Source organism: Oreochromis niloticus, linkage group LG13 (assembly GCF_001858045.2).
Source record: "Oreochromis niloticus isolate F11D_XX linkage group LG13, O_niloticus_UMD_NMBU, whole genome shotgun sequence".
Lineage (NCBI taxonomy): Eukaryota > Metazoa > Chordata > Actinopteri > Cichliformes > Cichlidae > Oreochromis > Oreochromis niloticus.
Genome location: NC_031978.2, coordinates 32,726,503 through 32,754,262, shown reverse-complemented (window position 1 = coordinate 32,754,262; position 27,760 = coordinate 32,726,503). Strand labels below are relative to the sequence as shown.

Sequence of the window (27,760 nt, the reverse complement as noted above, 5' to 3'; positions counted from 1 at the left end):
ATACTCCAAATAGATTTAGAGTTAGAAAGCGTTGTTTGAGGGCAAGTCAAGGCAGTTTTCGCTTGCCTCTACTCAGTTATGGTGCATTACAAGTCAAATATCTTTAATAATTCATATTTTAATGATAAATTGTAAACACTTGAAGATTCCCCCATCTCTTCTGAACAAAACGGTGTAAGAATGACCGTTCTAGCCCCTACGGTTAGGAAATTATGGCCATTTGTTTGAGGGGAACCCTCACTATGAGAAATACACTGCAGAAATCCTGTCTCTCTCTGTGCTGAGTGTGTAAAAACGGCTGCACCTGTTTTGGCGGGAAAAAGTACACAGCCTCTCTGATTGGTGGATTCAAATTTAGCAGCTCCCAGGCTGCTTGACTGACCTAGAAACTTGCTTGTCTCTCCCTATGTGTGTGTGTGTGTGTGTGTGTGTGTGTGTGTGTGACAGAGAGAGAGAGAAAGGGAGGGCGAGAGAGAGTTTTTATGGGAGCATCTTATTGTATGATTTCAATTCAATATATTTAGACTGGTTGACTGAATTTGGTCCTGTGTGTGTCTCTCTGTGCATGTGTGTTTCCATATGTGTCCATATTTGTGATTGTGTGACTACTGTTATACTTTTTTTTGCTGATTTTTTTTTCATTTCACAATTACATTTGAGGGACCCTTAGCATGTTCAGCATTTTTTCAGCTGTTCATTTTGCTATTCCAATTTTTCTGTTTAAGTTATTACTATTGTGTTGAGTCATAGCATTTCTGTTGCTTTTCAGTATTTGTGCTAAATACAGCATTTCTGCTAAATCATACTATGTCTGCTATTTTATGAGATTTGTGCTAAATACAGCATTTCTGCTAAATCATACTCTTTCTGCTATTTCATAAGATTTGTGCTAAATATAGTGTTTCTGCCAAATTTAGTATTTTTGATTAATTAGGGTTTTTCTACCAAATCATAGTATAGTTTTACTGCTTTTTATAGGATTTTTAGAGGATATTTATATTGCTTAATATAGTATTTCTGCTTTTTATAGGATTTGTGCTTAATATAGTTTTTCTAAAAAATGTAGTATTTATGCTTAATCATACTATTTCTATATATTTCTGCCAGGTCCCCAGGCAGCTAATCCTCTGTGAGGACTGATACATACAAATACATATCAGGGCCTGCACGGCTTCCCAGCCAGCCAATCCTATCTGGTGTCTGCCCTTTCTTCTCTCGTCATATCTCAGCAACAGATGTACAAAGAGCAATGCAAATCACAGTCAAAGTACACCAAAGTCCGCTGATTCACCCAGTACAAGAATTATGCTTCTAGTCCACCTAGTTTTTGAGTTACACGACGTTTTGTAACTCCAAAAAACGGTGTTTTTCGCCTCTCACCGCAATCTAATTCTGACTGCTCATCACCCTGTTTTCCAGGCGCTCGCTCTCTTTCCCAGTGGTGCAGTTGGTAATGACACAGGTCTGCAACCCAAAGGTCGTGGGTTCAATTACACCTTGGGCAACATGTGTTTTTTCCCTACAAATTAATACACTATCACAGACCACTAATTCATATACATCATTTATTACAATTCTGCAACCTTTTATGATTTTAGCAGCTTTTCTAATATGGACCTCGGATTCTTGTTAACACTCCATGGCACAAATACTGTTCCCTTTAGGCTCTGTGTGTGTGTGTGTGTGTGTGTGTGTGTGTGTGTGTGTGTGTGTGTGTGTGTGAGAGAGAGAGAGAGAGCGAGAGAGAGCCTTTTGATGGGAGCATCTTATTATATCATTTAAATTCAATATATTTAGACTGGTTGACTGAATTTGGTCCTGTGTGTGTCTCTCTGTGCATGTGTGTTTCCATATGTGCCCATATTTGTGATTGTGTGACTGTTATACTTTTTTGCTGATTTTTTTTTTCAATTAACAATTAGATTTGAGGGACCCTTAGCATGTTCAGGATTTTTCCAGCTGTCCATTTTGCTTTTCCAATTTTTCTATAAGTTATTACTGTTGTGCTAAGTCATAGCATTTCTGCTGCTTTTCAGTATTTGTGCTAAATACAGCATTTCTGCTAAATCATACTATGTCTGCTATTTTATGAGATTTGTGCCAAATACAGCATTTCTGCTAAATCATACTATTTCTGCTATTTTATGAGATTTGTGCCAAATACAGCATTTCTGCTAAATCATACTATTTCTGCTATTTTATGAGATTTGTGCCAAATACAGCATTTCTGCTAAATCATACTATTTCTGCTATTTCATAAGATTTGTACTAAATATAGTGTTTCTGCCAAATATAGTATTTCTGCTTAATTATAGTATTTCTGCCATTTTATAGTATTTGTGCTAAAACATAGTATTTCTACTAAATGTAGTATTTATGCTTAATCATACTATTTGTATATATTTCTGCCAGGTCCCCAGGCAGCTAATCCTCTGTGAGGACTGATACATATAAAATTTACATATCAGGGCCTGCACAGCTTCCCAGCCAGCCAATCATATCTGAGGTCTGCCCTTTCTTCTCTCGTCATATCTCAGCGACCGATGTACAAAGAGCAATGCAAATCACAGTCAAAGTACACGAAAGTACGCTGATTCACCCAGTACAAGAATTATGCTTCTAGTCCACCTAGTTTTTGAGTTACACGACGTTTTGTAACTCCAAAAAACAGCGTTTTTCGCCTCTCACCGCAATCTAATTCTGACTGCTCATCACCCTGTTTTCCAGGCGCTCGCTCTCTTTCCCAGTGGCGCAGTTGGTAATGACACAGGTCTGCAACCCAAAGGTCGTGGGTTCAATTACACCTTGGGCAACATGTTTTTTTTCCCTACAAATTAATACACTATCACAGACCACTAATTCATATACATCATTTATTACAATTCTGCAACCTTTTATGATTTTAGCAGCTTTTCTAATATGGACTTCAGATTCTTGTTAGCACTCCATGGCAGAAATACTGTTCCCTTTAGGCTCTGTGTATGTGTGTGTGTATCAATGTTTCTCCCATTTTAAAGTATTACTCCTCCATAATTGTATTTCTGTTAAATCAAAGTACTTTTACTACATCTTAGTACTTCTGCTCAATCATAGTATTTTGCCAAATCATGGTTTTTGTGCCAAATCATAACATTTGTCTTATGTTATAGTATTACTACTAAGTGGAGGAATTTCTGTCATGTTACAGTATATGTGCTGATTACAGTCTTTCTGCTAAATCATAGTATTTCTACTATATTATATTTTTCTTTCTAAATATAGCATTTCTGCTATATAAGTGTATTCTGCTATGTTATAATATTTGTGCTAAACCAGAGTATTTGTGCTGAAACATAGTATTTCTGCCAAATGATAGTATTTCTGCCAAATTATAGTATTTGTGCTAAAACATAGTTTTTATTTAAAATTACAATATTCATAGTTCATCACAGTGTCTCTGGTAAATCACAGTATTTCTGCTATGTTGTACTATTTTTCTAAATCATAGTATTTCTGTAATGTTTAAGTATTTTTGGCTAAATATATTCTTTCTGTTATTTTATACTATTTCTCCTAAATTCTTGTATTTTTGAGAAGTTATCATGTTTCTGGTAAGTTACAATATTTCTGCTAAGTTCTGCAATGCTATTGTATTTCTGCCAAGTATTATGTTTCCTCTGAGATATTGCAGTTCTGCTAAGTTATTACATTTTAGCAAAGTTCCTTTGCTTCTGCAAACTTTTTACAATTTCTGCAACTTTTCAGCTTTTTCAGCTAGTTTTTGCAGACAGCTTCAGCTTTAAAGCATCCACACTGCATTTTCGCAGGAAATGCAAATTTTTCTAGTTATTATTCTAGTTGCCACTTTTTGCACTTTTTTTGGCACTTTTCTACTTCCACAATTTTCAGCCGATTTTCACCGTTCAAATTTTAAACTATTCTGCTATTTCTGCTAATGTGCGCTATGACTTTTGGTATTTTTAACTCTTATACTTTTTAAAATATTAAGCTTTTTTCCTTTAATTTGTCCCATTGAAATGAATGGGAAACTTCCACAATTCTGCTAAAACCTGCTTGTTTTTGAAACTTAACTACTTTTTCCTACTTTCACGTAGAACAACCATTCAAACTTTAAAATGTTCACAAATTATTGGGCTATTCATGAATGATTCAGCTTTTTCATATCTGTTACAGTTTTACTTTTATCCCTCTTAAAGTTTTGAGTTGCAAAATTGTGATTTTTCAGAAAATACATGCGTTGTTATGGTTGCTATGCACTTGGCTTCCAGTGTGCCACTGTAGGTTTCGCAGTCTTCTCTTCATGTCCGAACAACTTCTTGCTACTTGCTCAATTTTCACTCAACTTCCACAAATTATACATCAAAACGTAGGCATCTTTGCTGGCTTTCAGAAAATGTCACCATCATTGTTGTGAGATTTATAGAATTTTGGCAAATCTCCTCAGACCAACACAAAGTCGCAAAACTCTCCATAGAAAGTCAATGGAGAGCTTGTTCAAAATCACCGCTTGATTTCTGTAATGAGAGGCATATTCGAATCGTCATATCTCCTTAACGAAGCGAAGTTAAGACATAAGGCTTGTCCCAGTATATCTTCAGACACTCCTGACGCTCACAATTCAAGAATTTTTTTCTCACCTATTACCGTTCTGAAATGAGTTAGACTTGTTTGAGGGTAGGAAATTCGTCCTTCGCTCAGATTTCTTCAGATTTCAAACTCTGGAAATGAACAACTTTTTTCTCTCGTCATATCTTTTTTTGGATTTCCACAGAGACCTGAAAATTTCCATGATTGTTCACCAAAGCCTGCTGTCTCTTACGGTGAAAGAATGATATTGATACTCCAAATAGATTTAGAGTTAGAAAGCGTTGTTTGAGGGCAAGTCAAGGCAGTTTTTGCTTTGCTCTACTCAGTTATGGTGCATTAGAAGTCAAATATCTTTAATAATTCATATTTTAATGATAAATTGTAAACACTTTAAGATTCCCCCATCTCTTCTGAACAAAACGGTGTGAGAATGACCGTTCTAGCCCCTACGGTTAGGAAATTATGGTCATTTGTTTGAGGGGAGTCGTCATTATGAGAAATAGACTGCAAAAATCCTGTGTCTCTCTATGCTGCGTGCACCTGTTTTGGCGGGAAAAAGTGCACAGGCTCTCTGATTGGTGGATTCAAATTCAGCAGCTCCCAGGCTGCTTGACTGAGCTAGAAACTTACTTCTCTCTCCCTGTGTGTGTGTGTGTGTGTGTGTGAGTGTGTGTGTGTGTGTGTGTGTGTGAGTGTGTGTGTGTGTGTGTGTGTGAGTGTGTGTGTGTGTGTGTGTGACAGAGAGAGAGAGAGAGAGAGAGAGAGAGAGAGAGAGAGAGAGAGAGAGAGAGAGGCTTGTTATGGGATGATCTCATTGTAAGGTTTAAATTCAATATATTTAGACTGGTTGACTGAATTGGATCTTGTGTGTGTGTGTGTGTGTGTGTGTGTGTGTGTGACAGAGAGGGAGAGAGAGAGAGAGAGAGAAAGCCTTTTTATGGGATGATCTCAATGTAAGATTCAAAATCAATATATTTAGACTGGTTGACTGAATTGGATCTTGTGTGTGTGTGTGTGTGTGTGTGTGTGTGACAGAGAGAGAGAGAGAGAGAGAGAAAGGCTTGTTATGGGATGATCTCATTGTAAGATTTAAATTCAATATATTTAGACTGGTTGACTGAATTGGATCTTGTGTGTGTGTGTGTGTGTGTGTGTGTGTCTGTGTGATTTAAATTCAATATAGTTAGACTGGTTGACTGAATTTGATCCTGTGTGTGTCTGTCTGTGCACGTGTGTTACCATATGTGTACATATATGTGGTTGTGTGACTGTTATACTTTTTTTTGCTGGTTTTTTTCTCATTTAACAATTACATTTGAGGGACCCTTAGCATGTTCAGCATTTTTTCAGCTGTCCATTTTGCTTTTCCAATTTTTCTATTTAGGTTATTACTATTGTGCTAAGTCATAGCATTTCTGCTGCTTTCCAGTATTTGTGCTAAATACAGCATTTCTGCTAAATCATACTATTTCTTCTATTTCATCAGATTTGTGCTAAATATAGTGTTTCTGCTACAGCATAGTATTTCTGCCAAATATAGTATTTTTGATTAATTATAGTTTTTCTACCAAATCATAGTACAGTTTTACTGCTTTTTATATGGCTTCTAAGACAACCAATCATATCCGAGGGCTTGCACATTCAAATTTGCATATTGTTGCCTTCATGGCTTCCCAGCCAGCCAATCATATCTTAGGCCTTGCACATTCAAATTTGCATATTGGGGCAATCATGGCTTCTAAGACAACCAATCATCTATGTCCTATATCTATGATGTTTCATATTTTTATTTTAAATGGTCAACATTTCAAGATTCTCCCATGTCTTCTGAACACAACGGTCTAAGATTGACCGTTGTAGCCCCTACGGTTAGGAATTTATGGCTGTTTGTTTGAGGGGAGTCCTCACTATGACAAATAGACTGCAAAAATCCTGTCTCTCTCTGTGCTGTAAAAGCCTGCACTTGGTGCACCAGTTTTGGCAGGAAAAAGCACACAGCCCCTCTGATTGGTGGATTCAAATTGAGAATCTCACAGCTGTTTGACTGACCTAGAAACATGCTGTTAACAGCCCTTGTTCACTTGCTGATGCTATGTGTGTGTGTGTGCGCGCATGTGTGTGTCAGCCTGAGTGTGTGTGTGTGTGTGTGTGTGTGTGTGTGTGTGAGAGAGAGAAAGACACACACAAAGCCCTTTTTAGGGCAGCATCTCATTGTTGGATAAAAATATAATATATTCAGACTGGTTGACTGGCATAGACCTTGTGTGTGTGTCTCTCTCTGTACATTTGTGTATCCATATTTGATTTTGTGTGTATTTGTTGATTTGTGTATCCATATTTAATTTTGTGTGTAACTGTTGGCTGTTCTTATTTGTATTTCTAAATGTATTTTTATTTTATTTTTTCACAGGTGAACAAAAATTAGTTTTGAGCAAACATAACCATGTTCCTTTTTATTCAGCTTGTCATTTTACCTTTCCAATATTTTCACTTAAGTTATTACTATTCTGCTCAATCATAGTATCTGTTCTAAATCATTGTTATTGAGCTATATTGTAGGATTTCTGCTAAATCATAGTATTTCTACTATATTATATTTTTCTTTCTAAATATATCATTTCTGCTATAGAGTAGTATTTCTGTAATGTTTAAGAATGTTTGGCTAAATATATTCTTTCTGTTATCTTATACTATTTCTCTGAAATTCTTGTATTTTGGGGAAGTTATCGTGTTTCTGGTAAGTTACAATATTTCTGCTAAGTTCTGCTATGCTATTGTATTTCTGCCAAGTATTATGTTTCCTCTAAGATATTGCAGTTCTGCTAAGTTACTACATTTTAGCAACGTTCCTTTGCTTCCGCAAAGTTTTTACAATTTCTGCAACTTTTCAGCTTTTTCAGCTAGTTTCAGCTGACAGCTTCAGCGTTCCAGCATCCACACTGCATTTTCGCAGGAAATGCAAATTTTTCTAGTTCTTTATTATACTTTATTCTGGTTGCTTCCGTACGTTTTTTGCCGCTTAACTACTCCCTCAGTTTTCAGCCGATTTTCACCGTTCAAACTTTGAAAAATTCTGCTCTTTCTGCTAATGTAGGCTATGACTTTTGGTGCTCATAACTTCTATACTTTTTGAGATATTGAATTTTTTATGCAATATTTTTTGCCCATTTCTGCCATATTATCAGTGGCGTCACTGATTTTCCTTGCCGAGATGACCTGTGTTTTAGCTCAGTGAGATGAGCATCCGTTCTCAGACTGGGAGGCCCGGGTTCAAATCCCGCTTATGGCAACATTTCTTTCAGTTAACAGTTAAACTTTTTTTACTCAATTTCAGCTTTTTCACCCCTTTTCAGCAAAATTTTCAGTTTTTTCACCACTTTTCAGCACAAATCCCAGCTTTTTCAGCTGTTTTCAGTAAAAACCTCTTTTCAGCAGAACTCTGAAAAGAGTTCTGCAGAACTCTTTTCAGCAGAAATTCTGCTGATTGAACTCTTTTCAGCAGAATTTTGAGAATTTTCACCTCTTTTCAGCCCAAATTCTGCTTATTCACCTCTTCTGCAAAATTTTCAGCCTTTTCACCTGTTATTAGCACAAATCTCAGCTGTTTTCAGAAAAAACCTCTTGAGCAGAAATTCTGCTGATTCATCTCTTTTCAGCGCAACTTTCTGCTTCTTTACCTCTTTTCAGCAAAAATTCTGCTGATTCACCTCTTTTCTGCAAAATTTTCAGCCTTTTCACCTCTTATCAACACAATTCTCAGCAGCTTCTGCTCATTTCAGCAGAATGGTCAGTCTGTCCACCTCTTCTTTGTGAGAATGAGTTTGGCTCAGTGAGATGAGAAGCCGCTTTTCGACCAGGAGGGCCTGTTTCGAATCCTGCTCAGGGCAATGTTTTTTTTCACCACTTTTCAGCAAAAAATTCTCCGTCTTTACCCCTTTCAGAAGAATTTTTTGCTTTTCACCACTTTTCAGCAAAAAATTTCTGCTTCTTCACCTGTTTTCAGCAGAATTTTCAGTTTCTTCACCGCCATACAACTTTTTGCAACTTTTCAACTTTTTCAGCTTTTTTCAGCCGACATCTTCAGCGTTAAGGCATCCACACAGCATTTTCGCAGGAAATGCAAATTTTTCTAGTGAATACATAAGTTCAGATAATTCTACGATCATGGTAAGAGAAAGACCGACTTACCTGAAGGCTATCCATCTTGGGGAAGCATTTGGTGACAATTACCCTGGCCAAGAGTAGGAGAAAGGGGTTGGCCACCTGGCTATACACAGATTCCCCATCCAGGAGCAGGCTGGAGTGGATGGCATCAACCAGCATCTCAGGCTCCTAGTCAGGAAATTAGGATTAAGTCCTCACACTGACAAATGACTGACAGAAATGAAGGTCTGACATTAGGACTGCTTTCTTACTATTGCTGGATAAAGATAACAGTTTTCCCAGTTTTACAGCATGTTCTCTTCTCAGGTGATCGTGCCAAGCATACATGCAGAGTCATTTCAGCAACTTAAATTCATGATCTCGTCCTCTCCGCCACACTCTCTTGTCTCACTAACATGAACGAGAGATGGAATCCAGGCTCCCCTTCACAACAACAGCGCAACAAAAACTCATTTCACAGCAGGTATTCAAACTTGTAGTAAAACTGTGTGTTTATTACCATCACATTAAGATCTGCTCTATGCAAGTGTCCTAGCAGCCCGTGACTAAAACGGTTTTTTAGATGGTTTTTTTTACCCCTTCTCCTTAGTTTTTTTTTTTCTTTCTTTATATACACATGCAGTATGTGGAAAAGTATTTATTAAATGTAGTCAAGTTTCAGGAATCAGAGTTGGAAACTTTAGTTCCATCATATTTTGCATGGTTGGATCTTTACAAGATTCCAAGTAGAGGTTCAACATGCAACAAGAAGAAATTGGAGTCTGAATTTTTTGAAAACAACTGAAACCGGCTGTTTTACAGCTGATCAAAAGTTTAAGACCACATCTTTCAAATGGTCTTAAACTTTTGTATTTGTGCACCTACAAATAGATAGTAAGGCTAACTCAAAAAATAACAGTAGCTTTTGAACACCTAAAGAAGAGTTTGTGCTGGTGTAGAGAGGACATCTGGATCCAAGTCTTGCTTCAACCAGGAATCAACAATGCAAACTTTGGTATTAAGAACACGGTAAGGTCACGATTCATTTGAAAAAGGTCATCTACATTAATCGGACTCGGAAGTGCATTTAACTTTTTTTTTTGTAAATCGGAATGAATTCCACACGATTATGGATCTGCCATGTTTGTCCTCCCTTTCACCCATGCTGCCACGCATGTATGGATGACCTGCTTCATACCGCAGCCTCCTTCATGTGACAGCAGAGATAAATCACTGACACCAAAGAAATTACTTCGATAAAAGGATTGGTCCTCTTCTGGTGTTATGGCAGGGTGAAACGCTCTATTGTGCTCACAGTACTGCAGTGCCAGAGAGAAGCAATCTCCTAAACCCAATGTAATTAGGACTCCAGAGATGCTTCACTACTGAGCTCTTCTAGTCCACAGAGCTCCGTCTGGCTCTGCTCGATTCAGGTCACTTTATACACCAACTTCAAATGAAGCTTTGACCCCCTTTGACAAGACTATGATTCCTTGATATATTTTACAATATGCAAACTTTACCAATCAGTAGGCATTGGAATCTTTTTTACATTGTAATTTAAAGTACCATATTCCTTAAAGTAATAACTTAGTCAATTAAATGTCTGCTCTCATAATTACACTACATTGCTGCAAGTATTCACTTCAATATGAACTCGAGTGGCATCCCATTCTTATTTGATAGAGTTTAATAAGATCTCAGCCCATTCTTTGCAGCTATAACAGCTATAGCTTTTCTGGCAAGTGTGGGAGTGCGTTTATGGGAATTTTTGATCATTCTTCCAGAAGGACATGCAAGGTCAGAAACTGATGTTGAACGAGAAGGCCTGGATCGCAGCTTCTGCTCCAATTCATCCCAAATCTAAATCCAGAATCTATCAGGTCTTTATGGACCTAGCTTTGTGCACTGGTAATGTTGGAACAGAAAGGTGCCATCCACCAAACTGTTCACAAAAATGTACAAACATGAAATTGTCCGAAATGTCTTGGTATGTTGAAGTTCCAGTTCCTTTCACTGGAATCGAAGGGCTCCTGAAAATCAACCCTACACAATAATCTTTACACTTATGTTCTCCTGGCAACTGGCAAACTCAGACTAGTCCATCAGATTGCCAGACAGAGAAGAGTCCAGCAGTGGCATGCTTTATACCACTCCACCTGCCTAGGTGATGTAAGGCTTGGACGCAGCTGCTCAGCCATGAAGCTCTTTACACTGCTAATCTGAAGGCCACATGAAGGCCTGTAGTGACTGACATCTGCATACTATGCACCTCAGTGTTTGCTGACATGGCCTACCACTTCGTGGCCAAGTTGTTTTCGTTTCTATATGCTTCCACTGCACCGCTCAGAGCTGACTGGACGTGTTGAACAGATAGTTTAGCATCCTATCACATTACCAGGGGGGAATTCATTGAGCTCCTGAAAGTGCCATTCTTTCACAAATGTTTGCTGAAGCAGTCTGCAGGCCTAGGTACTTGATGTTTTACACCTGTAGAAGCAACTGGAACACCTGAATTCAATAAATTGTGTGTAGGTGTGTGTGTAGGTATGTGTGCGTGTGCGTTCTAATACAGAAATACGAGTATTAAGTTAAATTTGGTTCTCTAGGATTTCTGTTAAACAGCAGAGTGATGCTGCATGGCAGACAAACTTGAAATTTACATGTCTTTACTTTGTCTCCAGAAGCATTTTTTTTTTTCATTTTTAAGAGATTTTGCTGTGTGAATGTTGCTCTGAAAGTCAATAATGCAATAACCTTTATGCACAATCAGCAAGGTCAATCAACTTCAAACACCCTGCATCCCCAAACATGAAGAAAATCACACATATCGGTTTCAGTTTAGCTAACACTCAGTTCCTTTGCTTTTCCCAAGAGACTATTCAAGTTTCCTCTATTACAGTTTCACCGTTTAACTTCTAAACTGACTTAATTCCAATATATTTTGACATTTACTGATAAGCCCAAGAAAAAAAAAAAAAAAAATCAACAAAACCTTGACAAAGGTTGGTTCAACTTTTCAGCAGCCTGACTTATATAAATCACTGCAGAATAGACGGGATGATGAAGGAGAAGGGAGAAATCATACCTGAGATGACAACAAGGCTGGGGTCAGCAGATCACAGATATCGAAGGAGACTGGAGGACCGGTCCAGTTACTCTGGGCAAACATGTGGAGACATGAGACAGCCAAGGCAAAAACTGCCAACTCCCTGCAGCCAGAGGGACAAGGCACACAGCAGATTTACTGCACAGAAATATTGCAGACAGATTTTTCAACAATACTTGACTTGTTTTTCCACACTTATGAAAACTTTTTTTGAGAGATGCTCACTCAGGTCTTTAGGAAAAAACAGACTACAGCCAGTAACTCTGGCAATGGAAGGGACTTAAAAACAAACAACCATCGACATGCTTTGCTGCCTTTCAATTAGGATGAGAAAATGATGGAGGGTGATGGAAGAAACAAAAAAAGGGCCGAATTATGAGGGGTGAAGGAGGACAAGACGGAACGAGAGCTGGATTCAACATTTACTCACGTACAGTTATGCCCTGAGAGTGAGAAGTGAGAGATGTTAACCTGAACTTATTAAAGAATTAATATTTCATGCCAAAAGGAATACTGGGGGTGAATGAAGAGAAAGAAACAATGATTTACACTGTCCATCTCTGGGTCACCATGGAGATCTTAGTATCCTCTATAAATGTGAGTTTTCTGAATTCTCTCTTTTTTAGAAGTTACAAAAGTAACAACAGAGCTACTCCTCGACTCTTCAAGCCTCTAAGCTGCCATGTTGGTGCTCAGTCTTGATTGACACATTAATACTGGTTGGCATAGCCATAGAGTTTAGAAAAGTCTATGAGATTCACATATGCCATACTATTCCCAGTAAAATAAAATCCCGCCATGTGGTGTGTGGATTTCACATGGAATCCAAGAAGTCACTTGGGTAAGTGACGAAATGTTTTTCAACGTCCAGATCAACACAATCTGCAATTTCCTTACCTGGATAATTAAGCATGTATCAATAAAGTTTGCAGAATGCCAGTAATACACAATGGCAATTTTCCAATTAAAATCGATTTTAGTTTGAATAATGCAATACTAAACGTTGAATTGTTTTCAAATATAAATGTATTTTGCCAGAAACACCAGAATCTCAGCTTAAAGCTCATGAAACATTTCAAAAACTGCCAAAGAGTTAAAACACCAAACGACTGAAAAAGCAGGTAAATGGATTCCGCACAAAGATGTAAACACAAAGCGCGACCCAGCTGCACATACATGGACACGCCGTCGGTGCTAAAAGCCGACAGCTCACAGATTCTGAAGCTGTAGGTTTGGTCACTCTGACCAAATTTCGCTGAACCAGCAGCAAAAGAAGATCAAAACTACATACACTTCACATTTGGAAAAACATCGTCATGAATTCTCTCTTTTGCTGTTTTGCGTCCATCACGGTTAAAATCTTACTTCCTGCACAGCGTCCTCTCTCTCTCTGTGTACTTCAAGACCAGTTTGCCATCAAACATCTGTTTTCTGCATTATTCGTTCGCTTATTATGCACCAGTCTGTGTTCACTGCTGTTTTGTTTTTTGTTTTTTTAAATGATGGATATGTACTGATAAATCATTAGAATGACATTATTTCTGACTGCCTGAGTCAAAATTGAATTGCAGTTGAAGATCGAATCGAATCGGGACCTTGTGAATCGGAGTTGAATCGGTTATAGACTTCAAGTGACGATACCCAGCCCTAATAGTACCTGTTGGTCTGGTTATCATTGGTGCCATCAGTCAGGTACAGTAGTATACGTCTCTCCAAGTAGGACTCGATGTCCTCCCCTTCGTGGTAGTCGCCATGTCCGTTGAGCAGATCTGTCACTTCCGTGCTCAGCAGAACTGCTTCAAAGTCCCCTTCCATAAGGGACTCCAGCAGAGGGCCTGCCTCTGGAAGACAATATGTTTGGAGAAGTGAAGTTTACTGTTTGGTTTCTGTAACTAAAAAAATAATGCTGTGTACTGCAGTTAAGCAAATGTGGATCAAGACATGAATGAAGATCCCAATATTGCCAAGAAATACCATACATTGCTTTAATACGGCATGTTGTGAATAAGAACACAGATTTTTGTTTATTGTCAAAAGAAAAGAACATGTTTAGTGTCACTGCTTCTTAGTCTAGAAAAGACTCATTTTCACTCATACGGAAAACCCTCATACCCCAAGGACCAAAGAACATTATACCAACACAGTATTGACCATCTCATAACAATTACATTTTTTTGTTTTGTTTTGTTTTTTACATTAAAACAAAGCCTAGTGACTGGTGCAATCATGGACAGGCAAAAAAGAAGTGTGTGGGTGTGCTGGAACAAGTCTTTAGCAGTAATTGCAGTTTTAGAGCTTCAGATGTCTGTAAAACATCTGAACTGCCAACTTGAGGTCTTTCCATCAGTGTTCTGTGGCGTTGAGTCCATGTTTTGGTGGAGTCCATTGCAAACTTCTGCTTAAGAAGCTCCATTGTGCTTCTGGCAATTTGTTATGTGGTGATGAAATCTAAACCATCACCCCAGCCTTTGGTAACTGGTAAGACCTGAAAGATCAATGCCTTGGACACTCACTGCTCAAAAGGATATTCCAACAGATAAGAGGTTTTTTTTAGGCCAATACTAATATTAATACCAGCAGCAGTCAAGTTCTCAAATGATGTCAAACACTGTTTGGCTTCTTTTGAAGCAAACAAAGAAACAGGTAACACTTTTTATGCAATGGCAATTTTATTTATGAATTGCATTTCATGACACACAAATTCACTGTACTTAACATAAATGACAGAAAACAAAACTCTATGTAGATCTGCTATACCTAAGTGCAAAAAACAAAAAAACAACTGCTACGAAGAAAGTGTAGTTTAAGTTTGTGTGTAAAGCTGAATCTATTGGTGTGGGGTTTTTTTTAATCCTGTCCGGTCTGGCAGCTTTGGCAATCAGAATTGTGATCTGACTGCACTGTGGCACCAAACACATTTTGCTCTCTATAATGAGTCTTTTCTTTAAACCCCTTAAAAGAACAAGAAAGCTGTGCTTTGCAAAATCTAGCTGTATAATAGAGCTGGGCGATATAAGATTTTTTTCATATCACGATATGTTTTTTTCATTTCAGGCAATAACGATATATATTACGATATAAGCCAAATAACTATATTTGTAAGATTTAAATGTGCCGTTGCTCACAAGTAAAATGTGAAATAATTAGCAGCTTGTTTTAATTAAAATATTTATTTCCCATAATAAGTTCAACAGGGTAGATGTACTTAAGGAACATGAGACTTCAGTTTCAGATAAATAAAGGCAAATATTGCAAACTACACAAAAGGCAGCCGCTAAAGCGTTTAAGTTTCAAAATAGAACAAACAAAACAGACTACTAAATTGTCAATTCCACTTAGAAACAAAATATTAATTCTAAAAATAAATCTTAGGTCGTTTTACAGAAGAACAGACAAAATTGACTAACTTTGGTCAATATCAAATAAACTGAGAACTAAAAGGAAATTCTCAATCTCTCCTTGTTGTATAGCTTAGCTTTTCAAACAGTTTTAACAGTTACTTTAGTCTGACAAAAGCCGAATGACGAATTAGCGCTTTCAGTCAGAGATTGAGCATGCACCGCTTTATTGTATTTCCAGACTTGCTTTCGGCACAATTTACAGTGCGCGCTACTCTGTTTTTTGTCAGACTTGAAATAGCCGAAATACCTTCACACTACGGAACTTCTGTGGCCCTTCCGTTCGACAAGCTCTCCGGCATTGGAACCATCATCTGTTTTTTCTTCGGTAACCTTCGCTCACGCTCTCGGTTGATTTTTCTCTAGTCGGCAAACTCATTTCCTTCATTACCCGGGCTGCACGGCTGCAAAAACAAATACACATGTGCGCCTTGGCGCTTGTGCTGTACGTAACAAGTCACGTGACGTGACACTGCGGCTGTGATTGATTCGGCTCTGCGCTACTTAATTTGGATTGGCTGTTCTTTTTTTTTCTTTTCTTTTTTTTTTAGAGGACAAGAGAGATGAGGCCTATCGCAATAGTTTAATTTTTCTATCGAGAAAAAGTTATTTCGCAATACATATCGTTATCGTTTTATCGCCCAGCTCTACTGTATAACAATGTAAACAGGGACAAAGTTTGATGTTGAAACAATGATCAAGCCCAAGTTGACATCAATCGTGTTAATGCACTTATTTCCTATGTAGCCTTATTCTGCTATAAACAATTCCCCACGTATACTGCATACAGTGTCTGAGTGTTTACCTTGCTAATGCTCCAAAACCACCATACACTTGTGAGATAAAGAGGACATGCTGAAAAGGCTGATACCAAGATGATGAAAAATGTCGATTTATTGAAAGACAGAGGGCAGCTGCTGGGCCACCGCTTGCCAACAAGAAATAATTGTGTTGCCCGAGTGCTCCGTTCAACATCTCCCCGTCTTTCATTAGGTTTTTATTTGAGCAGGGAGACTGGCTTGGCTCATTAGCATTGATTGCTTTGGGTTACCCTGGTGGAGGGAATAGAGGGGAGGAAGTAGATCGTGCTCTGAGCTGCATAACAAAGCCTGGCCAAGTTGAGAAACAGATTGATTGTCTCCATCACAAACGAGGTGTGGACAACAAATAACCTAAACACTAATAACAGATGTGTCACATCAGAGAACCTGTGCCAGCTTCACTGCTCTATACTACCATTTTTCTTTCTTTTTCTTTTTTTTAATTAAAAATAAATAAATTAAATCTCTCTATATCCAAAAGAAGATGGCTTAGTTGATTTCCAGACAGCTCACTATTCCTTGAATGCTAAAATTAATATTAGTTTTTTCCACTGCGCAGGGACATTGCACAATTTCCTGTTCAGTGGTACAGCCGGGCATTGGCAATTACTACAAAATTTGCTCTGATACTTTTACTGTGCATTTTAAAAGATTAAAACTCACACATTGTGTATCACAGTTTGTTGCGTAGGGGGCTGTAGAGCTGCAGACCAGCCAGGGTGCCAACACTGACCCATGTCCACTGCCAAAGCGCCAAATATTTCCTGAGGTGGTACTCACTGAACAGTTTGAGAACCACTGCTTTACAGGGAGTGCAGAATTATTAGGCAAATGAGTATTTTGTCCACATCATCCTCTTCATGCATGTTGTCTTACTCCAAGCTGTATAGGCTCGAAAGCCCACTACCAATTAAGCATATTAGGTGATGTGCATCTCTGTAATGAGAAGGGGTGTGGTCTAATGACATCAACACCCTATATCAGGTGTGCATAATTATTAGGCAACTTCCTTTCCTTTGGCAAAATGGGTCAAAAGAAGGACTTGACAGGCTCAGAAAAGTCAAAAATAGTGAGATATCTTGCAGAGGGATGCAGCAGTCTTAAAATTGCAAAGCTTCTGAAGCGTGATCATCGAACAATCAAGCGTTTCATTCAAAATAGTCAACAGGGTCGCAAGAAGCGTGTGGAAAAACCAAGGCGCAAAATAACTGCCCATGAACTGAGAAAAGTCAAGCGTGCAGCTGCCAAGATGCCACTTGCCACCAGTTTGGCCATATTTCAGAGCTGCAACATCACTGGAGTGCCCAAAAGCACAAGGTGTGCAATACTCAGAGACATGGCCAAGGTAAGAAAGGCTGAAAGACGACCACCACTGAACAAGACACACAAGCTGAAACGTCAAGACTGGGCCAAGAAATATCTCAAGACTGATTTTTCTAAGGTTTTATGGACTGATGAAATGAGAGTGAGTCTTGATGGGCCAGATGGATGGGCCTGTGGCTGGATTGGTAAAGGGCAGAGAGCTCCAGTCCGACTCAGACGCCAGCAAGGTGGAGGTGGAGTACTGGTTTGGGCTGGTATCATCAAAGATGAGCTTGTGGGGCCTTTTCGGGTTGAGGATGGAGTCAAGCTCAACTCCCAGTCCTACTGCCAGTTTCTGGAAGACACCTTCTTCAAGCAGTGGTACAGGAAGAAGTCTGCATCCTTCAAGAAAACCATGATTTTCATGCAGGACAATGCTCCATCACACGCGTCCAAGTACTCCACAGCGTGGCTGGCAAGAAAGGGTATAAAAGAAGAAAAACTAATGACATGGCCTCCTTGTTCACCTGATCTGAACCCCATTGAGAACCTGTGGTCCATCATCAAATGTGAGATTTACAAGGAGGGAAAACAGTACACCTCTCTGAACAGTGTCTGGGAGGCTGTGGTTGCTGCTGCACGCAATGTTGATGGTGAACAGATCAAAACACTGACAGAATCCATGGATGGCAGGCTTTTGAGTGTCCTTGCAAAGAAAGGTGGCTATATTGGTCGCTGATTTGTTTTTGTTTTGTTTTTGAATGTCAGAAATGTATATTTGTGAATGTGGAGATGTTATATTGGTTTCACTGGTAAAAATAAATAATTGAAATGGGTACATATTTGTTTTTTGTTAAGTTGCCTAATAATTATGCACAGTAATAGTCACCTGCACACACATATATCCCCCTAAAATAGCTAAAACTAAAAACAAACTAAAAACTACTTCCAAAAACATTCAGCTTTGATATTAATGTGTCTTTTGGGTTCATTGAGAACATGGTTGTTGTTCAATAATAAAATTATTCCTCAAAAATACAACTTGCCTAATAATTCTGCACTCCCTGTATACTTTGATTTGACCGAGTAATCAGAGTTGATACTCAGCTGGTGCACCCTCTCACTGCACCAACATACCTTCACTTTTCATTGTTTAGGGACAGGTTACAATCTGCTCTAGTCAGAGAATGACAATGATTGACTGCAGCTGCTTACTGAGAATTGCTGCCGTTTCTGTATAAATGATGTATCTGTTCATCAGACATGTTCAGTGCTTTTCCCAGCTGTGATGTTATTGTGAACCTGAAGGAATCTGTTAGAAACAATAAGACGACGCATCCCCATAATCAATGATATGCATCCTCGAATCCAAACACCATAGTTTTGTCAAAGATGGGCTCACATTCCTACATGAAAATATATTTCTATCCCACACCCACAGGTCAGCCACATGATCGCTCAACTGTCCCCTTGGCTTTAATAAATGCTTGCAGGGTGACTGGTGCTGTAAAAGAGGTGTGGAGATTTTCATCTGACTGCCGATCTAATGAAACCCAGGGGCTGCCATAGTAGCGCAGTGAGGTGGGAGGGAGAAGACGAGAGGAGGAAGGTTCTGGCTTTATGAGGGGAAAATGAAAGCCTGAGGTATGGCCACATGTTTAATGACATTTCAGCTACTCTTCAGGTCTACTGATGAAATGGCAGCAATTATGGAAAACACGGCAGGGGCCCTCAAATTAGTCCATAATTCATAAAGGTTCAGGCATTGAGCTGCATTTAATAAGGAAATAGTGAACAGAATTTGCAAAAGCGTACAGGGCTGAGAAGCAACATAGATTCAAGATGAAAGATCAGGAATAGCTTACATGGGAACACCAATTTCTCTACTGTGTGGAGTTAGTGATAAACTAAAAAATGCACACAGTCACAGGTTGCTTGTCTTTTTTGAAGCAGGGCTGTCCATACAGCTTCGATAATCTGCATAAAAGCTCAATCAGATCCATTAGCCTGGCTTTAATTCGGAGTTTTATGTTCTACGATCATCTACACCCTACACCACCTCTGATACGACACACTTTTGGGAAACAATACAGAAGAAGATGTCAGTTCATCATAAATCTTGCCACAACACTTCCATGGTAATAGGTAGAGGGGATAAAAGAACAATGGTTTATGAAGTATTACCTGCCAACAAAGTCAAACAATCTCATTTGGCTCGACAAAAGCGTTGTCAAATTAACTTACTGCTATAAATTCTCACATAGAAAACAATCTAATGCTTCAGATGAAACCAAGATTGACTTCTACCAGAGTGGTGAAAAGTATGGAGTAGGTACAAAAGTTTGGAAAAGGAAAAGGAGAGCTTATCATTTGTCATCAGGCAAAGTTATTGCATGGACATGTAGCCAGGCCCGTAGTGTTTCTTGCTGACACAACTGTTGATAGCAGGATGAATTCTGAAGTACAAAGGGCTATGCTCTCTAATGAGATTTAGCCAACTGCAGCAAAGATTGGATGCCACCTCACAGTGCAAATAGATAATGAACCAGAAAATATTGCAAATGCAACCCTAGAGTTTCTCAGGGCAAAGAAATGGGATATTCTTCACTGGCCAAGTCAGTCAGCTAAGAAACTAAAGACGCCTGCATTAAAAGCCTGCCAGAGCATCTCAAGGGAGGAAACACTGCATCTGGTGATGTCACTGGCAGAAATGATGTTTATCCAAATCTAAAAATAAATTATTTTAAAATTATGTTATTTTGTCCAATTAATTTTAAGGCCCTGTGAATGGAGGACGATGCATAAAATCATTATAATTCCTACACAGTTAATGCAATACTTTGGCTTAACACTTTGAATTAAAGATGAAAGTCTATACATATATGGTTTCATTTAAAATTCACTGTATTAGTATTAAGCATTCTTTTGTTGAACTGTGATTTACATGGTTTTGCTACTGATTAATTGCCAACATGTCTTGTTTATTCATCCAAACCAATGTCTTGATGCATTCTCAATCATCCAGGAAAGTAAATCTCCAAAAGTTGAATCTGTTCATCTGGACGTAGCGTTTTGTGGGAGAAACGTTTCGTCACTCATCCAAGTGACTTCTTCAGTCTCAGCTGACTGCAGGTTTCCCCAAACCTTATCAACAGTACATTTGCATAATGACTGAAACCAGCCCACTGAAGGAACAATGGGCTGTGAGGTCAATTACTTAATCATAATTATGCAAATTCCATGACCATTGATCAACAATCACTGACCAAAACCCACTGATCAAAGACCACTGATCAATGGCCATGAGTACCATTCACAGAGAGTTGGGGAATGGCTGCAATCACAGCATTGTAAGATGGCGAAAGATGTACCCTTAGGCCCCCTCCTCGATTCAGAGATGGTCTTTCCCTTTTCACGTAAATGGCCTCCTTGACTCCGCGCTCAAACCAGCGTTCTTCCCTGTCCAGGATGTGTACATCCTCATCATTGAAAGAGTGTCCACTGGCCTGTAGGTGTAAATAAACTGCAGAATCCTGGCCTGATGAGGTTGCTCTTCTGTGTTGTGCCATCCTTTTCACCAGAGGTTGTTTGGTTTCCCCGATGTATAAATCCTGGCAATCCTCCTGGTACTTAACAGCGTACACTATGTTACTCTGTTTGTGTCGGGGGACCCGATCCTTGGGGTGGACCAGTTTTTGGCGCAGCGTATTTTGGGGTTTAAAAGCCACAGAGACCCGGTGTTTAGAAAAAATGCGTCTCAACTGCTCCGATACTCCTGACACATACGGGATCACTACAGGTTTTCGCCTGGGCAGCGGTTGTCCTTCTCTCCTGGATCGGCTGGAGCTTTCTTTAGGTGCCTTCCCAGCTTTGACAAAAGTCCAGCTGGGATAACCACATTTACTCAGGGCCTTCTTGATGTGCTGTTCTTCTGCCTCCCTGGCCGCTGTGTCAGTGGGGATGGTGTTCGCTCTGTGTTGTAGCGTCCTGATGACACCCAGTTTGTGCTCCAGTGGATGATGAGAGTCAAACCTTAGATACTGATCCGTATGCGTAGGTTTACGGTACATGTCAGCTTTTAGATGTCCCCCATTACTGATGGAAATCTCACAGTCTAAGAAGGCTAACCTGCCACTTTTCATATCCTCCCTGGTGAATTTGATGTGTTGGTCCACCGAGTTAATGTGATCCGTGAAATGTAGTATGTCCTGAGATTTGATTTTCACCCAGGTGTCATCCACATATCTGAACCAATGGCTTGGTGGTGTTCCAGGGTAGGATAGCAACGCCCTCTTTTCCACTTCTTCCATGTGCAAATTGGCCACGATGGGTGAAACTGGGGAGCCCATGGCACACCCATGTTTCTGCCTGTAGAACTGACCTCACAGCCCATTGTTCCCTCAGTGGGCTGGGTTCAGTCATTATGCAAATGTACTGTTTATAAGGTTTGGGGAAACCTGCAGTAAGCTGAGACTGAAGAAGTCACTTGGATGAGTGTCGAAACGTTTCTCCCACAAAACGCTATGTCCAGATGAACAGATTCAACTTTTGGACATCCAAACCAATAAATGACACCAAACATGAGCCAACAGAATAGGCCATTTCACACTGGCAAGTTTTTCTTAAGATAGCAGAGTTGAGAATCCTTTTCATTTTTAGTTGTGCTGCTCAACCCACATGCATTTTCCTTACTACGGGGAAATACACAGGGTTTCCAGCAGTATATGACTTACTGCCAAGAAGCATTGTTACAACAAAGAAATAATTAACCAAACACAAATTTCCTTACTTTTTGTGCTAAGTTTATGAAGAAATCAGGGGTGGCTCGAGATTTATGCAGAGTATTGTAGCTTGCAAACTATTTGGCAAACATCTTAAACTGTTAGATGAACATGTTAGCTAAATGTAGCCGCTATCTTAATTTCTTCTTATAGTTCTCTCTTTCTCTTATATTAAAAATAATAACACTACTGTCGGACAAGCTGTTTTACGCGTCAGTTCGTTAGCAACAACGACGGTAAAACCATTGTGTGGCTCCACCGTCCGCTTGTTTATTTTCCGCATCAACCTTTCACAATAAAGCTCAACAACCTGTTGAGACTTTTCAAAATAAATTGAAATTATAACAATATACATTATTCTCAAATATCAAATTTCAGAATATGCATCAAACAAATTACCTCAAATGAAAACATGAAGTAACTACAAACGGCGCTTACACTAGACCAGGGGTAGGCAACCTTTCTGATGGCGAGTGCCATTTAAAATTTCCTCAGAAGTCAGTGTGCCATATGATTGCATTAGCAATAAATTTAATAACGCTCTATATGAACAGTTACACATTATATAGAACCACTTTATAGAATTATATTTGTTTGCAAATGTTGGCAGCTATCAGCGAATAGTGATCAGCTATTTTGAAACAAAAAAAAGACACTTTTTATTCATAACAAGAACTCCATAACAGCAAATGAACTGTACAACAGAAAATACAAATGCTATTTATGGTCTCCTCACAACAATGATAAGAAAAATAAACTGGGCCAATATGGCATGTTCGTTAATACAGAGACACACGTTAATGTGATCTCTGGTCTCCCACTCAGAGACACAGGTCTCCGAGTGTCCAACATTCAGACGGCTACCTGAGGACTCTCATGTGAGAGAAAATCTGCTCACACAGATATGTAGAGCCAAATACTGTCAATAAGGCCTCTGCAGTGTTCTGAAGACAGTTAAACTTGTCAGGTAGTGATGTCCAGCAGGTGAAAATGCAAGCTCCATGAACATGCACAGCTGTGGATTCCAGCTGCTTTGATGTCGCATTAACTGGCATTAACTCAGCCAGTTAATGCGAGACAAATCTAGCTGCTCATTAAAGGTTTCTGGTTTGATCAGAAAATAAAACATTGGTCCATACACCTGAAAGTCCCAAAAATGCATTGTGTCTCGAGTCTATGGATGCATTTTGACTAAAGACCGGCCCCCCAGATATTAAAGCCATAAAGCCTTTGAATGAAAACAAATGCTGTTGTGACAGTGATGTACACTGTCTTGTTGGTAAATGTATGATTTCTATTCATTTTACGTCAGATGAAAACTGATAATTATTTAATAACAGCCAGACATTTTAAATGAGAATAAGAAAGTATTTCTTTGTGCCCCCTTTCCCTGTTAATGCCCTACCTGGCCCCCTGGCAAAACTTTGCTAGACCCGCCCCTGCACAGTTACCAGCTGTCAGCTACATAGAAAAGGATCCTGGTGTTATTTGTCTCTCAGAAACAGTTCATAACTTCCCTTCAACTCATTCATGTCACCTAAAAAGGTAAACCTGTTTCTCCATCACCTGTTCAGCTCTGATGATTTAGTAAGGACATCTCCTGGTTTCATCTTCATGTTTCCCTCTCACCAGATAACCAAACTGATATCATGACCAGCAGCTTTTACAGCTGTGGCTCCAGCAAACATCAGCTGATACTAGAAATTAATTTTAAATAAATTCTAACAACAGCTGACCAAGCTTAAATTTGCTGCTGTTGTTTAGTGCGACATCCGGCGGTTTCCTCTTTCTGGCGCAAAGTGAGCGATAAACAAGATAGAAAAGCTGATCAGCTGATCATTGATCAGTTTCATGATTGAAGTAGCAACAGGAGAGAAAGGGGAGAGAATGAGAGGAGAAGAAGATGCAGCTGTGCAGCAAAGACACAATAACTCCAGCTTTGTGTCTTTTTCCATCCTGGCTGAAGTACGGGACAAACTGTGTTCCTTCTCAGCTCAACACGAAACGCGTAATAATTTCTCTGAATGCCGGACAACTCCGTTTGTACGGGACGGTTGGCAACTCTACTAACTAACCTTATGAATAAAATAAAGTTCACTATCAATAAAATCATAGCACCCGCCCAGCTGTACAGAAACTCCGTCATGCTAGCTAGCACGCAGTACGAGTTATTGTAACTGACTGTAAAAAGTCAGCACAACGAAAATAAACTACACCTAAACTTGTTTTATATCTGACCCAGAAAGACTGCAGGTCATAACTTCTTACCTGAAGTTTAGTTCACCTGACGCTCCGACCGGCGGCTGCCTCGGGTCTCTCCTCCTGCCTCCCCTTCCCTCATCCACCTGCTGGCCTCCACCACTTGTTAATTTTACTGAATCTGTGGAAGCTACGCCATGGCCAACACCAAACAACTGAGTTATTTTTACACACCGACCAGCGTCTGGCCAGTCCACCACCAAAAAAATAAAATAAAAAAAATAAAAATCATCGGGCCACTGAGCAAATGCCCGGTATGCCCGATGGCCAGTCCAGCTATGGTCGTGCGTGCCATCAGTTAACCCTTCCGCACGCGTGCCTAGGGTTGCCGACCCCTGCACTAGACATAACTGATAATGTTGTTGTTTAATAAAAGTGTGCAGTTTCAATTTAGAGTATCAAAGAGTGGCAGTTAAACTTTAGGTAAGAGTACAAAAAAACTGTTAGGTAAACAAAATGAATACCTGTACAATAAAACAGTGGATCAGTGAAATATTAAACTTATCATTAACTTCTATTTATAGACTGTAAGCAGCAAGACCTCTCGATCTGATACAAAAACTTAAGGAAAAACAAGTTTTTAGGTACAAACTTTTAACAAGTCCATCTGTACAAGTACGTACATCAAATGAAGTGCATCAAATAAAAAAGAGAGAGCAGTGCAAATTAATTACATCTTCAAATGTGCATTCATCACTTGGCATGAAACCATTGACTGACTTTTCTTACCAACAGTCTGAACACATCTCGCAATGACAGTGCAGGAAGGAAACAGTTTTTTTGTATTCATACCTGGATAACATATAAAGATCATGACAAACAAATTTGCGACACTGATGTACAGTTTTTCAGCTACATTTACTGATTTTCCATCTATGTTTTTTTGTGTGAAACCCCCCCCAAATAAACTGCATATGTAAGCAAGCAGATGCAATGGTGTACAGAGGACTTTTCATTCTTTGTACTGTAGGGCACCTTAGATGCAGCACACTACAAAAACTCTAGAGCCAGCTATGAAGAAAAGGTGTCTAATGACATTAAAGGGAGAGAAACAAAATCTCTCTTTCAGGGATAAAACAGAAACCAATACGACTGTTTCGGGATGTCGCAAAAGATCACAGCACTTAACCATGCCACTCAACCAACAAAGCCCATAAGAAGACAGTGTGGGTGTCAGAGAGACGGACGATGCCTGCACACATCCTGGCACATAGAGCACCTCAGCAGAGCGCAGCGAACCATTTACAGCCCGAGAACAACAGTGGTTTCACTCACTGTGAGCTGTGTCCAATTTAAAGACATATCTATTTCATTTTCAACATCGAGAACGTGTCACACCAAAATCAAATGAGCTACAGGTCACTAAGTGCTTACCTGGCTACAGTGGGACCCTGTAATAAAGAGCCATCTCTCGTTTCCTTCATTGTTTTAGGCTGCTTTATTCCACAGCCTCAGCCTTCCAGTACAACAGAGCATCTGGGGCAAAGTCTGACTATTGCTATGCAGTCCAAACCTAATGCTTTCCTAAATCTTTCAGTCTGGCCATTTTCTTTCAACAGAAAAAAAAATGACTATCATGTTACCTTTAAACTGACAGTGAAAGGATCTTTTATTCTTATAAGAAAAGGTCTTCCAGGAACTGGATAATAGATTTACAGATAGTTGTTGAATATTGTGCTTTAAGACTGCAATATTCGTCCCTACCTTAAGTTTCTTTCATATCTCCATTGACAAATCACTCCAGTTTAATTAAATGCTAATGCACTGTCAATTGCTGCGGCAGAAATAAGACGTGGTCTAGGAACCAACCGTACTGAAGTCACACTAGAGACGGTTATCTAACAGGAATCTCGCAGTCTGGCCATTTAAAGCCTGCTGGTAACAAAGAGAGACCTAGTTAAACAGACAGCACTGTTTAATAAAGGATGTCTATCACTGGGGCTTTCTGGCAGTTGTGGATTAGTTTCAGGGTTCTAAACGCAGCTGACAGATGCGGCTCGAGTCGACTGGACGCAGGTGTACAGAAAGAAGACGTCATGCCAGACTCTAATGATAAACCCTACCAGGAAAAAAAACAACCACGCTAGCTTTAGTTCATAGCTTTTCAACATTACCATCTAATTTCCGTCCAGCTACGTCTCCAGCGAACATTGGGACAATTGGGCGAACTAAAGCTAACGTTAGCTAATGTTTAATTTCTTTTAAATCGACTTCATCATTTACTGAAAATCAATCCCAGTATAAGATTAACGCCGAATAGCTTGGTTACATACTAAATTTTAAATCGCTATACAATATTACAAGACGAAATAGCTACCTCTGCCCACAAGCAATGCAAGTTATTACAGCCAAAAAATACATGGGATTTGGTATGACATCCACCCGAGCGCGAATGACACGTACCGTAGCTAAGTTTGCTTAGCAGGCATTAAATGAACATGAACTCATTTAGACTGCGGCTCTAGCACTCAACACTTTTATTAAGACAACACAGGAAGTCCTGTCAATATCGTTAAAGGTTACACTTAGACCATCGCTGTTACTGTCAAATGCTTCTATATTTTAAATGCTACTTCGCTTGGCAGGCAAGCACAACCTGACAGCATTGAGAACCTGAGACAAAACTAACCTCCTTATGACAGTGTCAATAGCTACGTGGTGAATAAAGGAGCAGAATCAACCGACAGTCTCACCTGCAGTACTGAAAATGTTCTGCTTCCATTCCGCTGCTTCACTGGCCGTTAAAAACCCTCGGAGTGTTGCGATCTCCACGTTCAGCATGACTGAACGGATTTGGTTCTTGCCAAAGTCAAGCTGCCTTCAGTCAGGACGGTCCCAGATAAAAGCCAGCTATAAAGCGCTGTACTAACGAACCGATTCGGAGCGTCTCAGTCAGTGATAAAAATGTTTATTTCTGGCCATGTGGAGCAAGCGACATCAGTGAGCAGCCATGACAGATCCGCGTTGCATTGTGGGAAAACTAATCAAGGCGTGCACAGAGATGCTGAGCATTTCCAGTCTTCACATGGCCCGGGGAGGTGGGGGAGTCTGGGGCAATGTTCCCTCTAATTTTTAATGTGTCTGAGTGAACACACAAACTCCCTGAGCGATCCCCTGGACCACTGTGAGCGACATCAGACATGTGCACTGTGGTCACGCCAGCATCGAGTCCAAGTTACATGGTTTATTAAAATAATCACTACAGCATTTACATTTATTACACTGACTACTTTTAATTAACTGCTTTAGCCCACTTACAATGAAAATGTAAAAAAATCTAGTCATTGACCTGTGCAGTATGTTAACACTATTGGAAGTAAAAATAACTTGAACTTTTTAACTTATATATATATATATATA

The 27,760-nt window shown here is 39.4% G+C and overlaps 1 protein-coding gene across 3 annotated transcripts in view; it reads right to left on the bottom strand.

The window, feature by feature from the left end:
* ttc27 (tetratricopeptide repeat domain 27) overlaps positions 1-27,428 on the bottom strand; it is a 728,099-nt gene extending 700,671 nt beyond the window's left edge. For 2 of the 3 annotated variants that reach the window (XM_025897216.1, XM_025897218.1), the window contains exons 1-4: positions 27,094-27,427; positions 13,497-13,680; positions 11,819-11,942; positions 8,776-8,919 (exon numbers count right to left, since the gene is read on the bottom strand). In XM_025897216.1, coding sequence (XP_025753001.1) covers positions 8,776-8,919; positions 11,819-11,942; positions 13,497-13,680; positions 27,094-27,181 — 540 coding nt within the window. In that variant the 5' untranslated portion in view covers positions 27,182-27,427. Of the gene's footprint in view, positions 1-8,775; positions 8,920-11,818; positions 11,943-13,496; positions 13,681-27,093 lie in introns of all 3 variants that reach the window. The other variant, XM_025897217.1, reaches the window with a different exon arrangement.
* Between the last annotated feature and the right edge of the window lie 332 nt (positions 27,429-27,760).